Source organism: Semicossyphus pulcher, unplaced genomic scaffold (assembly GCF_022749685.1).
Source record: "Semicossyphus pulcher isolate SPU_LCO1_2020_fin unplaced genomic scaffold, fSemPul1.0.p SCAF_20, whole genome shotgun sequence".
Lineage (NCBI taxonomy): Eukaryota > Metazoa > Chordata > Actinopteri > Labriformes > Labridae > Semicossyphus > Semicossyphus pulcher.
The window spans coordinates 290,369-307,500 of NW_027211694.1; the positions used below are offsets into that span (position 1 = coordinate 290,369).

The 17,132-nt window shown below is 45.6% G+C and overlaps 2 protein-coding genes across 2 annotated transcripts; one reads left to right on the forward strand and one right to left on the reverse strand.

Moving 5' to 3' along the window:
* Nucleotides 1–1,165: 1,165 nt before the first annotated feature.
* Nucleotides 1,166–7,103, reverse strand: ing3 (inhibitor of growth family, member 3). Its single transcript, XM_069671011.1, has 12 exons — nucleotides 7,008–7,103; nucleotides 6,794–6,865; nucleotides 5,893–5,993; nucleotides 5,604–5,669; nucleotides 4,924–5,020; nucleotides 4,769–4,840; nucleotides 4,513–4,629; nucleotides 4,266–4,429; nucleotides 3,412–3,602; nucleotides 2,701–2,893; nucleotides 2,484–2,522; nucleotides 1,166–2,161 (listed from the first exon to the last, which is right to left on the reverse strand). Exons 1-12 carry the CDS (start codon nucleotides 7,033–7,035, stop codon nucleotides 2,045–2,047), a joined length of 1,257 nt encoding a protein of 418 aa, XP_069527112.1. The 5' UTR covers nucleotides 7,036–7,103; the 3' UTR covers nucleotides 1,166–2,044.
* Nucleotides 7,104–7,939: 836 nt separating this feature from the next.
* On the forward strand, nucleotides 7,940–12,494 carry tspan12 (tetraspanin 12). The gene is made up of 7 exons (XM_069671496.1): nucleotides 7,940–8,597; nucleotides 9,329–9,411; nucleotides 9,923–10,058; nucleotides 10,542–10,607; nucleotides 11,207–11,314; nucleotides 11,398–11,541; nucleotides 12,032–12,494. Exons 1-7 carry the CDS (start codon nucleotides 8,532–8,534, stop codon nucleotides 12,365–12,367), a joined length of 939 nt encoding a protein of 312 aa, XP_069527597.1. The 5' UTR covers nucleotides 7,940–8,531; the 3' UTR covers nucleotides 12,368–12,494.
* The last annotated feature ends 4,638 nt before the right edge of the window (nucleotides 12,495–17,132 follow it).

Below are 17,132 nucleotides of genomic sequence, written 5' to 3' on the forward strand. Positions count from 1 at the left end.
GGAATTCAAACTCGCATAACGGGACCGTCAGAAGATCCGTAAACGTGGAAATAAAATCCAAGAGACTCTTTAAATTGAGTTTCAACAGCGTTCAAACTTCTGGGTTAAAATGTGAAGAACGTGCACGAAGTTTGGTGGCGTCGGAGAGAAGTTAAAAACAACAGAGCCGGCGGTGGAGTCTCGCAAAGAGACCATCTGGTTTGAGTTAAAACAGCAGGAGGAGAAGAAAAGGAGGCACAGCAGAGTTACAGTCCGTCCTCCTCCGGCTGGACCTGGACCCGGACTGAGACCTGGGCCTACAGACTCTTTTTCTCTGGTTTTATTTATCTACTGCGAACGAAGAAGAAGTTCAAAGTTTTTCTTCAGGTTTCCAGCTGGAGTTTGGTCTGTAAAAACTGCTGCTTCTCTGTAGGAGGTCAGCACCTCCTCCCCCTCCTCCCTCCTGCTGAAACACTCTGAAGGCTGAGTTATTTTTGGAGCACGCGCGCACACACACACAGTATATATACACGGTGTGTGTGTGTGTGTGCGCGCGCGTGTTTAAGTCAATGAAACTCCATGGCTCACATGTTTTATCTCTTGCTCGGTACTCAGGTGTTTACTAACACTCTAAGTGACGCATGAGAGGGTTAGTGCAGTACAAGTACAATCATCAGTATTTCAGGTAAAACGTGGATGTTTTATATCGTACATTTTAACTGCTGCATTAAGATGAGCAGCAGGTGAGTGGGAGTGTATGAAGCAGCTGATGTACATTAGCCGTTAATATTACACGTTCAGTGTTGACCACGTGTAGATGTTTGTGAGGGTGGCACCCCCTGGTGGCCGCAGGCAGCCTCTGCAGCTGCAGTCACTTTCACATCTTTCAAAAAGGCTTTTTATTAAATCAGCTATAAAACAATCTTTTGTTTTCCTGGTTGTTTTTTTTTTTTAAAGTTTAACGTTTTTTAATGTTCAGTTCACCTGTAGAATAAAATAAAAATGACATGTCAGACGTCATCAGCTCAGGTAGTTTGCATGTTACCTGCTGTAAATAAAGGTGTCAAACAAACTTCTGCTGTTGGAGTGTCTGAGACCTGAGAGGCGCTCAGACTCTGAGCGGAGAGGAGGCGGTCAGGGAGTCACAACGAGTCAGAGTCAACAGGTATGAAAACATCTTCAGCACTTTATTGGACTTTCATGTTTAAACACCCTGAAACACACACATATACACACACATACACACACACACACATACACACACATATACACACACACATATACACACACACACACACGAACACACACACACACACACTCGTTTCTGCTCTGACTGTTTGTCCTGTAAAACAAGGAGATGAATCCTCCCAATATTCACATGAGGTTTGGGTCAATCAGGCTTCTGTAGTTGTAGTCCAACAGCTCATTTGTAGTTTTTTTATTCCAACATGGAGGAGGAGCGCGGCCTCTTGGGAAAACGTGTAGTAGCTGTGAGATGATGGGAGGATGATGATGTCTGATGATCCGTTTCCTCTTGATGACGAGTGACGGCAGGTCAAAGCTCCTCCTCCTCCTGCTGAGGTCAGACTATAAACAACCTGACCCCCACAGGTGACCTCTGACCAACCAGGTGAGCTCTGTGTGAGGTCCCCTGCTGACATAGACTGTGTGAACCTTGCTGGTCCAGGTGAGATCATCAGACTCAGCACCAGGTGGACTCTGGGTTTGACTTGTTTGGCCTGTGATCCGTCCGGTTATGACGACACATCGTTACACGTGAGATTAACCTCAGCCTCTGACGTAAAGCAGTCTGATTGTGTTCTCAGACTTTGGTGTGGATGACCGAGTGGATGTTGGACTGAGCGAAGACGAGACGTGAGTTGTGAGATTATTCTACCAGGAGTAAAACCTCACAACTCAAACGTTCAGTCTGTTTCTGTCAGAGACTTTAAGAGTCTTCAGAAACCTCAGCCTGTTGACCTCTGACCTCTGCAGGAGTTGGTGGGTGTGTTTTATGAGGAGGTTGAAATCCAACATGGCCGATGCACAGACAAGTGGGCGGAGTCTATTTGTGGCGGCTGCCTCTCCTCTTCATGGCGGCGGTGCACTGAGGACAGAACCACTTCCCTTTAGGAGCCTCGGTCAGACCCACACAGCCATAGTGGAACCACTCGATGGGGCACTGAGGACCAAGAACACAGTGAGCGCTCACCTGATACACGACAACCAGGACCTTTAACATCACTGACTGTTAGAGCTGATACATAACAACCAGGACCTTTACGATTGATAGATAGTTTATTGATCCTGAGGGAAACTTGGGGATCTAGCCTTCTGACATCTGAGCCTTCGTACTGAATGTGCTGCGACACTGAGACACTCCTTAGAGTTCATTATGATCCATTAAAAACAAACTTTAACCTGCTAATATTTAATATTTCTGCCTGATAAATGATCAGTAATTCATTGATTGTTAAATAAGAATGTTGATAGATGATACTCACGTCTGTGTTATCACAGCCCACCATTTCTCCGTACGACACCTGGACAACAAAGAGTTCATATAGTTACTATAGATCCCAATGAACACTAACAGCACGCTAACATCAGGGCATCACTGCACCTGTTGGCTTCACCTTTATGTTTTCTTTTCCACAGACTCAAACCAGCAGCAGTGACACCTGTGGACAAAGCCCACACCTGAACACCTGTGTGTCTCACCTGGTTGCAGATGCAGTAGCGGGGCTCGTTGGGGTCGTAGGTCCAGTCCACCTGGCTGTTGGCCTCTGCCTCGGGCAGCGCTGAGGCCTGCTGGGAAAGCTCCTGAGCCAGAGCCGAGGAGGAGGAGCAGGAGGACAGAGACGAGGAGGAGGAGGAGGAGGAGGACTGGTGGTTGGAAGACTTGATGCTGCTTCTGGAGAACATGAGGAGGAGACGACAGGAGAGCATTTGTAGTGCGCGAGGAGACGACAGGAGAGCATTTGTAGTGCGCGAGGAAACGACAGGAGAGCATTTGTAGTGCGCGAGGAAACGACAGGAGAGCGCTTGAAGTGCGCGAGGAGACGACAGGAGAGCATTTGTAGTGCGCGAGGAGACGACAGGAGAGCATTTGTAGTGCGCGAGGAAACGACAGGAGAGCGCTTGAAGTGCGCGAGGAGACGACAGGAGAGCGTTTGTAGTGCGCGAGGAGACGACAGGAGAGCATTTGTAGTGCGCAAGGAGACGACAGGAGAGCGTTTGTAGTGCGCGAGGAGACGACAGGAGAGCATTTGTAGTGCGCGAGGAGACGACAGGAGAGCGCTTGTAGTGCGCGAGGAGACGACAAAACAAAAGGAACAAAACCTGCCTACAACACAGCAACTGCCTACAGTAACATTTTTACAGTCTATTACATGCAGCTGTACAGGTGTAGTGTGTACAGGTGTGTCTTACTTGGACTTGCGCCCCCTGGAGTCGGAGGCGGTGGTTGGAGCGAGGGTCTGTGTGAGGGTGGAGGCCAGGGCAGAAGAGGAGTATCCAGAGTTTTCTCTGGACAGGCTGAACTCTCGTCCCAGCTGGAAGTCGTTGTTCTTGATCGCCTCGTAGCTCGCTTTGAGACTCGACGTCCTCCGGCCCTCCTTCATCTGGAGACACACACACACACACACACACACACAGACACAGACACAGACACAGACACACACACACACACACACACAGACACACAGACACACAGACGTTAATATTGCTCTGACACAGTAAACAGTTTCACAGCTGTTAGCATGTTGCCTCCGTCTTGTGTCGGTGAGCTGCATGTTTAGTTTATAACATAAAACATGAAGTGCTCTCAGTTTGTATAGAATATGTAGCATGTTAGCATGTAGCATGTTAGCATGTAGCATGTTAGCATGTAGCATGTTAGCATCTCTCATGGTATATATGTAATTGTATTTTATCATCATGAGTTCATTCTTGTTCAGCTCAGCGTCACAGAGAAACTAAACTCAGTTTGTCTTTAAAACATTCAGAATAATTCTGTTTCAGTTCTGGCTGCAGCTCACGATCCGTTTCTGCATCAAACGCTCTCAAAGTGTTTCTATTGTTAGCGAACGACTCGTCACAATGTCCTCACAATAAATCCATGTCATGTCTCAGCAACCTTCCAAACCCAGAGAGCTGCAGGTCACACACACACATCACACACAGACTCTGATGTCGTCAACACACTCATGAGAAGTTCCAGATATTTCAGGTCAACTCCACGGTGTGTGTGTGTGTGTGTGTGTGTGTGTGTATGTTCTGCTCACCTGTGCAGTGGCCTGCACGGCCTGAGCAGCAGCCATGGTGATGGCCCCCGCTCCCGCCCCGGGCCCCGCAGGCAGAGAGCTCAGGTTGTAGGAGGCCAGAGGCTGAGAGGAGTTCACACTGTACACGCTGTTAGTGGACGAGGACGTGCTGTTGGTACGGCAGCCTACAGAGGACACAGGGTCAGCAGGTGGATATACACACAGGCAGGATGAACAGGTGTGTGTGTGTGTGTGTGTGTGTTGTTACCTGGTGTGTTCTCCTTGGAGGCGTCTGAGGTCAGCGTGGACAGCAGAGCTTCAGACTTGAACTTCTTCTCTGGAACGTGTTCTGTGGTGTGGTGAGCCGGCGCGCTGTACTTCCTCTCTGATACAGACGACAGAGACGAGCGGTCAGAGCAGACATCCATTAAACTCACTGTTTCATTGTAACGTGAGGAGCATCTGCAGAACAGGATGATTTGGTCCCTGTAGCAGCTCCATCAGTCAGGTGAGTGTGTACTTACTCTCAGCCGTGGTGTGAGAGTGGACGTGATGGTTGTTGACCGGTTGAGACGGACTGTCCATCTCTAAAGATCCTGACGGGCAGAGGAGGACAGTAAAGATCAAACAGAAATCATCATCATTGTTCAGGACTTCAGGGTCAGAGTGAGAGTCTTACTTCTCTCCAGGATCTCTGTGATGCCGGCGTTGTCTGCCTCCAGCTCCATCTTAAACTTGGCCAGTTCCTGGTCCAGTTTACGCAGGTGACGGTCCACCTGGAGGACGAGGACATTAAAATAAAGAGCACTGAGACGTGTCCCTCGTTCTCTAAAAGTTCATCCTGTCTGTTCAAAGATTCAGCGCTCTGTTAGAAACCAGAGTGTAAATAAGAGACGTTAGCGCAACACGATGAGCACAGCCGACTGCTCCTGGATAAACCAGGTGTGTCTCATGACGACTGTAGGAACCTGATGTTGTTAATATGAGAGTGATTTAATTTCTTATGTGATCAGAAGTCTTTACTGCTGCTGCTCTGTCTGTGACTGCCCCCTGGTGGCTGTTGAGCTGAATAACAGCCAATCTGAATATGTGGTGAGCTACATCTACAGTATCTACTGTACAAACAGGAACTACAATCACCCTTCAATCATACTCTCATGAAAACAACACCGAGACTCAGACTGTTTAATATGAGATCTGTGATCAATAAAAACGGACTCATAAAATAAAACTGCTGTTTTATTGCAGCCTGTTGTACTTTGGATCACATTGCTGATCATTACAACAAGTTCATATGAACACAAGAAATATTTAACACATTACATGATTGTTTAACACATTAACAAGTATTAAACTCACCAGGTCATAGATCTGATTGGCCAGCTGGACTTTCTCATCTGCGTCTTCCAGTGCTTTGTAATAATCCTGAAACACGATAATGAAGTGTTTAACTGAGTCATACAGGTGAGTCATTTTACTCATGTTAACATCCGTGTATCTGCAGGAGGAACACAGTATTTATTAATTTACTGTGTAATTACTCATGTAGGAAACATGTAGTTTGTTCAGCAGCAGTTTAAAAGACCACGTAGGAGCCTCACATATGTTTATAGGTGAACAAAGGGTGACATCACACAGGTGTTCTGACCTTTTTGATGACCTCCATGTGCTCCTCCCTCCACTCTGGTTTGTTCTTCTTTGCATTGACGAAGAACTCGATCACCTTCTGCTCCAGCTGATCCGTTGCATCTGGACGGACACAAACTCAGACTCAATATAACGTCACTTCATGTCCTGTTCAACCTGCCACAACATCACGTCCTCCACCAGTGATTAAAAGGTTTTTACACAGAGACGACATGGGATCATCAGGGATCATCTTAATGCTCAGTATAACTGAAATAATGGTAATAGTTGAGTTACAGTGAGGGCTTCAGAGTCTGGGAACATTAGTTAGACAGTCAAAGGAAGTGATAATAGATATGGTACAGAACGTATTATCAGCGTGAATCCTTAGGTAAACACACACCTACAGCAGCTGCTGCTCAGTGAAATAACTTTAAGATTGAACAGTTAAAGAGACAAGATCACAAGCTGAGCTCCGGTGTGTGTCTGTGTGTCATTCTCATACACTCATTAATAAGACAGAGAGTTTAGCTGCTCATCATGCAAACAAAACCACATGACCATACCTGCTGTCAGTTCAAACTCACCTTTACAGAGGTCTGTCGTTTATTTACACTTAACACATTATAGAAGTTCATCATAATATAATTACAATTCAGTTTGATGTACTATAAAGTAGACCCGGACACACAGCAGATGTTCAGTTCAAATTCAGTTCAGGCTGTTGTTGCAAAGCAGTTAGCCGGCTCAGCTAGCTTATATGCTAATAACAGAGTTATGCTTAATATTCTTGCTGAAGTGCTGAGATGAAACGTTACAGAGGTGTCCACTGATAATGTTTAATCTAAATACATTCAACTGTGTGCCTAAATGGTATGAACACCGGTGTGTTAGCTGCCGTTCCCCGGCTCTGCTGTACGTACTCTGAACCTGCAGGTCCATCTCCCTCATTTCCGTAAACCTGTCGCGGAGATCCATGGGAAGCTGCTCGATCACTGCCAGGACAAGAAAAAACCGTTACCCTGCTAGCACGGCTAGGCTAACGGCCGGAGCCACATAGGGCGGAAAATAACACATTTTATCTGCACAAAACGCGCCAGCAAAGCCTCCGATGGTTTGTTACAGGCTGATACTCACTCTCGAGGTAATCCTCCAGGTACAACATGGCGGAAAATTTGACGTTTTTAGCGTTTTATGGAATAATTTTCTTCTTTCAATATGGCGCCGCCAGCCGCTGTCTCGCTCAGAAAAAAATACACCAAAAAAGTGAGGTCAGAGAAGGTGACGCACACGGCTGCCTGTGTTCTGATTGGTTAAAACCTACGCGGGCGTTGATTTGCGTTCTCAGAAGAGAAGCCTTATGGGAGTTGTAGTGAAATACATGGCTAGATCGTTTCTTTTGTGGAAATCAATGACTGTAAATACGTCCAAATGTGTACCCAGATCGTTTTAATGTATTCATTCATTGTGGATTTACAGCTTCATGATAGATCATACAGTAACCACCAATCTGTGTTGATGATATTTACTTAATTCCACATAAATAAAATGAATCAGGTTTATCACCACATACACACATATATCATAAATACATATGAAATAATAACTGTAGTAAAATAAAACGTTGCGTGTGTTTGATAATAATGAGAAAGGGGCCGAAGAAATACAAAGTATAAAACATCTGAAATATAAAAAGTGTTTACATTTTATTGTGCACATACTTATGGCCTAAAGTAAGTGCACACACACAGCTGTCAGCTTATAGTTGATTATCTGTATATTATGTGTGAAGCGCCATGTTTGGAGCCCGCTGTTCTGTGTGTGTGTGTGTGTGTGTGTGTGTGTGTGTGTGTGTGTGTGACAGCTTCACCCTTTTCACCACAACATAACTCTGAGCCTGTTGGCCCGCTGACCCCGAGACTCTGCGGCTGGAGGCGGACACATTCCTCTGTCCTCCCCCAGGACCCTCTGCCTGCCTGCCTGCCTGCCGGGGGAGGGAGGGGAAGGAGAGGGAGGCTGCTGCTGCTGTGCGCATTTAATTAGTGAAGAAGAAGGAGCGTCAGGACGGCCGGGACAGCGCACCGCCCCCCTGCAGGCAGCTCCGGCTCAGCTGCAGAGACAGTCCGGACTGAAGCTCGGACGTTTGGAGGAAGCTTTACGCGTCGCAGTGAGACACTGGAGCGAGCAGGAGAGGATTTAACGCACACTGGTGGATGTTTGAGAAGTTTATTTGTGTGTTTTCCATCTTTGGAGTCTTGGTTTGAAGTTTTGGATGACTTTACAGACGCATTAAAAGCGTATCTCTGATGGAGACGTGATTTTAACCGTTCCGTGCTGTCCGTATTTTCGTTGCGTCCCGCTAACCGGCTGATGATTGGTTTGGAAATGTCACTCCATCATCCCGGCGGGGCAGAGGGAAAGTAAGAAACCACCTGTTGTGAAAGTTTCCTGGAGTCTCTCACGGATAAACCCGAGCTGCTGCCGGACAGACCCGAGCCAAAGGGCGCGTGCAAGGAGCGGAATGCGGCCTTTACGCACGGAGCAGATCCTGAGGAGATGAGTGATAATCTCCGATCTCCGCAGTCTCTCCGGGATCCGTGTTGTGTGTTTGCTGTGAGCATGTTGCCATGGTGACCCGGGCTCAGGTGAGTTCCGGTCGGAATGGCTCGTGAGGACGCGGTGAGGTGTCTGCGCTGTCTGCTGTACGCGCTCAACCTGCTGTTCTGGGTGAGAGGATCGATACTCACACTGATCACCACGTGACGTCATCAATAACATATTAATAACATGCATCGTCTCAGTCTGGTCGATGTACATGATAATGTATCACGTGAAATATCTTGCACAGGTTTTTATCTCAGATAACTTACGTGAAGAACAGTTTGACATCTTCAGGCACGTGCTACATGTTCCACATGTTTGTCACATGTGGAACATTTGATGAAACTGTCGCGTTCAGGCTCGTGCTCTTCACACATTCCACATGTTTGTATGTTATTGAACATGTGAAACATAAGTGCACATGTGGAAATCACTTTAATGTTTATGTGAAAGGTTTAGCTAAAATAATGACACGTGATGTAAACATGTGACATCACGTGGTGTGAGCTCTTTATATGTGCGGTGATTTGTGTCCACAGACTTTTGGCCCAATGAGGACAAACTGCTGAAGCTTCACCTGTTCAGTGCTCAGAACACACCTGTCATTTGTTTCAGAACAGGACACTAAATATGTCGTGTTTATAAATATGTTCCATTAAAGACGCTTTAAATGAAGACACGTTAAATAACACACACACACACACACACTGTGTTTACAGTGGAGTTTAGAGTGGCAGTGAAAGTAGGCCAGCATGTGTGTGAGCATGTTTCACATTCTGAGATGTTATTTGTAGGCAGCAGAAACTGATCCCTGTGTGTGTGTGTGTGTGTGTGTGTGTGTGTGTGTGTGTGTGCAGCTGATGTCCGTGTGTGTGCTGGGCGTGGCAGCGTGGATCAGAGACTCCCTGAACACCGTGCTGACCCTGACAGCCCACACCAGGTGAGTCCAGGTACCTGTCCTGTTCATGTTCCTCTCACTGTAACACGCCTGTGCGTGTAGTGAAGACATCATGAAAGGTACAGACACACAGCCGACCAATCACAGCCTGAGGAGCGAGTGATGTCACAGTGATTCATGAAAAAAGAAGTCAGAGTCATTTTGATAAGACAGACAGGTGAACAGACAGACAGACAGACTGACAGGTGAACAGACAGACAGACGGACAGACTGGTGAACAGACAGACAGACTGACAGGTGAACAGACAGACAGACAGACAGACAGGTGAACAGACAGACTGACAGGTGAACAGACAGACAGACAGGTGAACAGACAGACAGACAGACAGGTGAACAGACAGACAGACAGACTGACAGGTGAACAGACAGACAGACAGACAGGTGAACAGACAGACAGAAGCTGATCAGATTAATGTTTTGATGATCGACGATTTAATTAACTCATGAAGCATTGTGTTTCTGTGTGTGTGTGTGTGTGTGTGTGTGTGTGGAGGTTGGAGGAGGCGGCCGTCCTCACCTACTCTCCGGCCGTTCACCCCGTCTTCATCGCGGTGTGCTGCCTCCTCTTCATGGTGGCCATGGTGGGGTACTGCGGCACGCTCAGGTGTGACCTGCTGCTGCTCTCCTGGGTACGTCTGCAGAATGTTATCATTACATCACAGGAGTCATGTTTATAAATAATCAGTTCATCAGGTGAACCTGTCACAGTCAGGTGAGTGACTTCTCTCATTAATCAGGTACAGGTGTAACAGGTGAGTGCTTGTCCTCATCATACAGCCATGATCAGGTCCACACAGAGGTCAGTCTGTCTCTGCTCGTCCTCTAACAGGGTTGCTCTGTGATCCACATCACCTGCCTGCTGTCAACTGGGCGGGGCCAGGTGTCAGGTGTCTCTATTGTCCCTCAGAGCAGATAAGATTGTCCTCTCAGCCCGTCCCTGTAAGACGAGACTCTGGGACACAGAGCAGCTTCAGGCTGCTCAATGGACAGCCAGAGAGCATGATGGGAAACCAGGCAGGAAGTGGACCCCCTCACCTGTGTCGCCCCAGAGACACCTGGCTGATCACCTCTAAACAGTACGCTGCTCACGCACCGCTCTCTGTGTGTTTCAGTACTTCTGCAGTCTGCTGCTGATCTTCTGTGTGGAGTTAGCCAGCGCTGTGTGGACCTACGACCAGGTGAGACACACCTGACATCACCTTATATCACTTTACTACACCTAACACACCTAACCACAGACACCTGCAGAGAATGAACCTCACACTTCATAGTTTAACTCCTGTGAGGATTCACGAGATCCACCTGTGTGGGTCTGACCAATCAGAGCGCAGCAGTGAGCAGGTGCAGACAGACTGAGTCTGATAATAAACAGACGTGAGAGACGAGCGGCTGCTGATCCTGTCCGAACCAACACTACACAAAGTACACACATACCACTACACACTGATGCTATAACACACTACTACAGACATTACACAACAACTACACGGACCACAGGTGACACAACAACACAACATGACAGGTGTGTGTGTGTGTGTGTGTGTCAGTGTGTGTTTATCTGCAGGCCTCACCTGTCTGCCTGCGGGGGGGTTGTGGGTATTGTAGTTAGTGTAAATGTTATCAGAGCTGACACACCTGGATGATGATTATCTCAGGTACACAGAGGGGGGGGGGGGGGGGGGGGGGGTCAGAGTTGAGGTGAAGATTTGTGATGCTGCGTGTGTTTCTGTATCTAATGTGTGTGTGTGTGTGTGTGTGTGTGTGTGTGTGTGTGTAGCCGTCCGTACAGCGCTCTGATATGATCAGTCTGAAGTCTCGGATGCCAAACTTTGGCCTGCAGCGTTACCAGTGGCTCACACACACCTGGAACAGCTTCCAGACAGAGGTCAGAGGTCACACACACACACACACACACACACACACACACACACACACACACACAGGTGCTGACAGGTGTGTGTGTTTCAGTTTAAATGCTGTGGGGTGATCTACTTCACTGATTGGCTGGAGATGACAGAGATGGAGTGGCCACCTGACTCCTGCTGCTCCAATCAGTATCCAGGATGTGCTCGCCACGCCCACTTCCATGACCTCAGCGACCTGCACCAAGAGGTGAGACACCACCGACCATTCTGTTGGATAAAAACATTATTTTATATTATTATTAGATTAAATCTTTTGAATATCGAATGTTTACAGGAAACAGAAATCAAACTAGAAATGATGTGAGTAACTAACTAACTAACTAACTAAACACAAACATGAATGTGGAAAATAAAAGTCTTTTATTATATAAATTAATAAAAGATAAGCTCAGATCTTCATTCACAGTCACAGTATTCAAATAACAGCTAGCTAATTAGCTTTTTTTCACTGCTGTAAGTTACCATCATTAATACTTCCTGCAGATGTTTCACAATAAAAGTCCTGTAGGAAGTGACTGGTTTATGTAGCTTGTTCACTGATTACTTTTGTAAATGTCAGCACACAAAAAGCTTCTCCACAGCGTTTTTACTCCGAGTGCTGAAGGTTCATCATCCTGCTCTTATCTGCATAAATGTATGTGTGTGTGTGTGTGTGTGTGTGTGTGTGTGTGTGTCAGGGCTGCGGTCCAAAGATCTACAGTTTCATTCGGGGGACGAAGCAGCTGCAAGTGTTGCGTTTCCTGGGCGTGTCCATCGGCGTGGCCCAGATCCTCGCCATGGCGCTCACGCTCACGCTGCTCTGGGCGCTTTACTATGGACAAAAGGCTCCAGAGGTGGAGGCCACAGCCCCGCCCCCACAGGAAGACTCCGCCCCCCTCACAGTGACACACGGAGCCTCGGCTGAAGCCTCAATGGCCGGCTGCAACCGCACGCATAAAGTGTGTAACATCACGAACAACAGCGCTAACTGCAAACACACAGAGCTGCAGTTTCAGATGGAGAGACTGTCATAGCAGAGATGAATGAAGCACCAAAGACTGACATTAAAGGTTCTTTAGAGATCCCAGACTATCATCCACAGGTTCTTTAGAGGTCACAGACTAACATCCACAGGTTCTTTAGAGGTCACAGACTAACATCCACAGGTTCTTTAGAGATCACAGACTAACATCCACAGGTTTTTTAGAGGTCACAGACTAACATCCAAAGGTTCTTTAGAGATCACAGACTAACATCCACAGGTTCTTTAGAGGTCACAGACTAACATCCACAGGTTCTTTAGAGGTCACAGACTAACATCCACAGGTTCTTTAGAGGTCACAGACTAACATCCACAGGTTCTTTAGAGGTCACAGACTAACATCCACAGGTTCTTTAGAGGTCACAGACTAACATCCACAGGTTCTTTAGAGATCACAGACTAACATCCACAGGTTCTTTAGAGGTCACAGACTAACATCCACAGGTTCTTTAGAGATCACAGACTAACATCCACAGGTTCTTTAGAGATCACAGACTAACATCCACAGGTTCTTTAGAGGTCACAGACTAACATCCACAGGTTCTTTAGAGGTCACAGACTAACATCCACAGGTTCTTTAGAGATCACAGACTAACATCCAAAGGTTCTTTAGAGATCACAGACTAACATCCACAGGTTCTTTAGAGATCACAGACTAACATCCAAAGGTTCTTTAGAGATCACAGACTAACATCCACAGGTTTTTTAGAGGTCACAGACTAACATCCAAAGGTTCTTTAGAGATCACAGACTAACATCCAAAGGTTCTTTAGAGGTCACAGACTAACATCCACAGGTTCTTTAGAGATCACAGACTAACATCCACAGGTTCTTTAGAGATCACAGACTAACATCCAAAGGTTCTTTAGAGATCACAGACTAACATCCACAGGTTTTTTAGAGATCACAGACTAACATCCACAGGTTTTTTTGAGATCACAGACTAACATCCACAGGTTTTTTAGAGATCACAGACTAACATCCACAGGTTCTTTAGAGGTCACAGACTAACATCCACAGGTTCTTTAGAGATCACAGACTAACATCCAAAGGTTCTTTAGAGATCACAGACTAACATCCACAGGTTTTTTAGAGGTCACAGACTAACATCCACAGGTTCTTTAGAGATCACAGACTAACATCCACAGGTTTTTTAGAGGTCACAGACTAACATCCAAAGGTTCTTTAGAGATCACAGATTAACATCCACAGGTTCTTTAGAGGTCACAGACTAACATCCAAAGGTTCTTTAGAGATCACAGACTAACATCCAAAGGTTCTTTAGAGATCACAGACTAACATCCAAAGGTTCTTTAGAGGTCACAGACTAACATCCACAGGTTCTTTAGAGGTCACAGACTAACATCCACAGGTTCTTTAGAGGTCACAGACTAACATCCAAAGGTTCTTTAGAGATCACAGACTAACATCCAAAGGTTCTTTAGAGGTCACAGACTAACATCCAAAGGTTCTTTAGAGGTCACAGACTAACATCCACAGGTTCTTTAGAGGTCACAGACAGTCGTTTGTATGACTCACTCTAAGTTTCTGTCCTGGAAAATGTAAACAAAGGCAGCGTGCAGTTAATCGCTTCGTCTGTTTCAGGCATCGACAATAACTAGAAATAATCAGTGTTGTTGCTGATGGTCTGGTTTGGTCTGGTTTGGTTTTGTAGCTCATACAGAGTCATCAGAGTAAACTTCAGTTTGTTACCTAACCAGTGAAAAACTCCTCACAAGAGCTTTAAGTTAAAACATGTTTTCTAGATCATTAGCTACCAACAGCTGTAACAGAACAGCTAACGTTAGCCCTAGCTAATACTCGTGTTAAATAGCACAAAACATTTAATTAGCTAACATTACTGTTAGCCTGGGATTTACACCCTTCTATTGTATCGTGCACCACCACCAAACAGGTTATTCACAACAACAGGTAGTAACAATATAACAGCACGAGAGCTTCAGAGGAAAATGGCTGCTGTGTGAATATGGTCAGCTACAGACTGTTAGCATGTTCGTGAGCCTCCTGATGGTCTCTCGGATATGAACGATCGATGGATAAACGTGTGAGCAGAGCTGCTGCTGCAGATTTAAAGAAAACTCTTTGTCTGGATGGACACAGAGAGGAAACGTCCTGAACTGAACCTGAGCTGCTTCTGCAGAGACGAGATGGACTCTGGATCTCTGTGCTTCTTTGTGGGTCTTATGGAGGAGAACATGAGCTGAAGCACTGATGAAGCCACCACTGTGAGGAGGAACAGAGGAGCTGTCTCCTCTTTTGGTTTTCTTTGAACAATCGACTCTTTCACGTTGTTTCAGACGGTCTGTGAAGTTTAGAACAAACTTCAGTCGTCACTGGAGAAAAACTGACCAGTTTATCAGACTGATGATAAGTGTGCATGGTGTTTCATATTTAATATTCATGTGTTGAAGTGTTTCTTTCTCATTGGAATAAAACATGAAAGAGAGTTATGTTCATCCGTCTGAAGAACAACTAGGAGGTCTGAGAGGAGCCGGGCGGGTACACTGCAAACATCTCACCAAAAACACATTCTGCATCACACACACACACACACACACACACACACACACACTCTGTCAGCTGTTCGGGGTGTAAAGCTCTTAACGTCCAGCCTGGATGTAATTCTAGCTCCTCCCTGTTCAGAGTATTAATAGATCATTCAGCGGCTTCGTGTCTCAGACGAGGAGAGAAAACTTTTTATACACCTGATTTCATTTTCTCAGAACAAACAGGAAGTAGTCATGACGCACCTGATCGGAACCCTTACTGTTGTACCTGTACATATATCATAATGTAGACACCATAAATACAACCATTTCTCTGGGTTAGGTACATAATTATTACAACCCACATGTATGTTGATACTGAGGCGCCGCCCTCTGGTGGCTGTGGTAGTCATGACAGGAGAAAAGGTGAGAGTCAGGTGACACAGTTTAAAGACGAGCAGCTGCTGGTCAGACTGTCGGCTCATTCAATAAAACATTATAAAAACCAGAATACAAAGTTGACATGAAATAAAGAACATCATAAATCCATCAGAATGAGAGACAGACTTCAGACCTCAGTGCACAAGTTTTATTGTATTTATCAGACAGCTTCTCCTCTTCATCATCACCCTCAGTTATTCATCTTTATCAATAAAACACAAGAAAATAATCATTATTATAATCATCCAGTTTATCACGTCCTCCGACATGTCCACCGTCTCATGCACGAGGTTCAGGAGCTTTTTAAAAATATCCTGTGGAAGCAGTAGACGGTCAGACTTCTATTAAAATATGAACAAATAAGATGAACGTCACAATAACCAAACACAGCACATGGGCACGAGCAGGAAGAGTAACTACGATCATCCCTATGTCTTTAACAACTCAAACACATCTTCATGACAAACACCAGCGGGACGTCAGACTCAGCAGCTGTGGATAATTCAGGGGCTGCTGGCAGGGTGGGACATTTGCACTTTCACTTTTAACTTGGGGAACTCTTGGGTCTTAAAAAACGTTCCTTTTAACCATGTTGAAGATTTAAATCCCAGCTGTAAGATACGCACACGCAGACGCTTCAGTGTTTTAGAATATATTTGCATCAGTGCTGACTCGCTCAGAGAAAAACAAAACGCTGCTGTGCTCTTTGAATCCGACTGAGGAGTTCAAACATCCTCGAGATGACTCAGAATAAATCCTGATAATCCATCAGGAAGGTCAAAGGACAGCACAGAGTCTGTGTCTGTAGGAGGAGAGTCACCTCCGACACCTCTCAGGTGGAACGGGCTGGCTTCAGTGTGACACGACCTCTAACTGCTGACTGAAACCTTTCATTCTTCATACCTGGATACGCACCTGGCTTCTCACCTGCAAATTCATAAATCATCCTGAAGAAAAACTGTATTTTTGAACTTGGAATAAAATAACGAAGGTTTATAGTTTAAGTTTCTATAAGCTGTCGTCTCTTTGTGCTGAAACAAGCTTCCATGAATCCTCTGGAACACTCAGATTGATCTGAAACCTTTCAGAGCTCCAACAACAAAGTGAAAACATGATCTGAAACTTGAACAGACTGTTTCCTTCTCAGTAACAGGATACACAGAGGGATGTTCATGCTAGCCTAGCCACCTAGCATAATGACGAAGAAGGGGAGAACAGCTGAGCTCTGTGTGAAGTTCAAAAACAGACGCACTAACCCCGTTAAATTATGTCTCATTTGTTTCTTTGCAAACTGAAAGTTTAAACAGCAGTTTGTGGTTTCGAGGGAATATCTGCTGGAACTATTGGTTGACTAACATTGCTAAGCTAAGCTAACCCTGTCGACTCTTAGTTTCAAACATACTGAATTCATTTCCATCTGAACATCTCATCCCAGCAAGAAGATAAGAGTATGAAACGACAGCAGCCACATTACTGTAGAACTCTCCGTCTGTCCTTTAGCTGCTAATGCTAATGCTAATCTTAGCTTTGGCTGATGTTATTAATTGACTGACAGGACGAGCTGCTGCACTGTGACTGTACAAAGATCCTGAAAGAAGTGATAAAAATGTGCTTGTTGAAATTCAGGTTGTTATTTATCATCTGCTAGCCTTAGCGGCCGCTAAATATGGTCAGTGCTCAAATGCTAACTAGCTACAACATGGAGCTGAAAATGACATGCACAGGCAGCTAACACTATGTTATATATAAATGTAATTGACTGACTCATCTGTCTGTCGGTCTCTGTGAACAGTTAAAGGTGCATTCTTT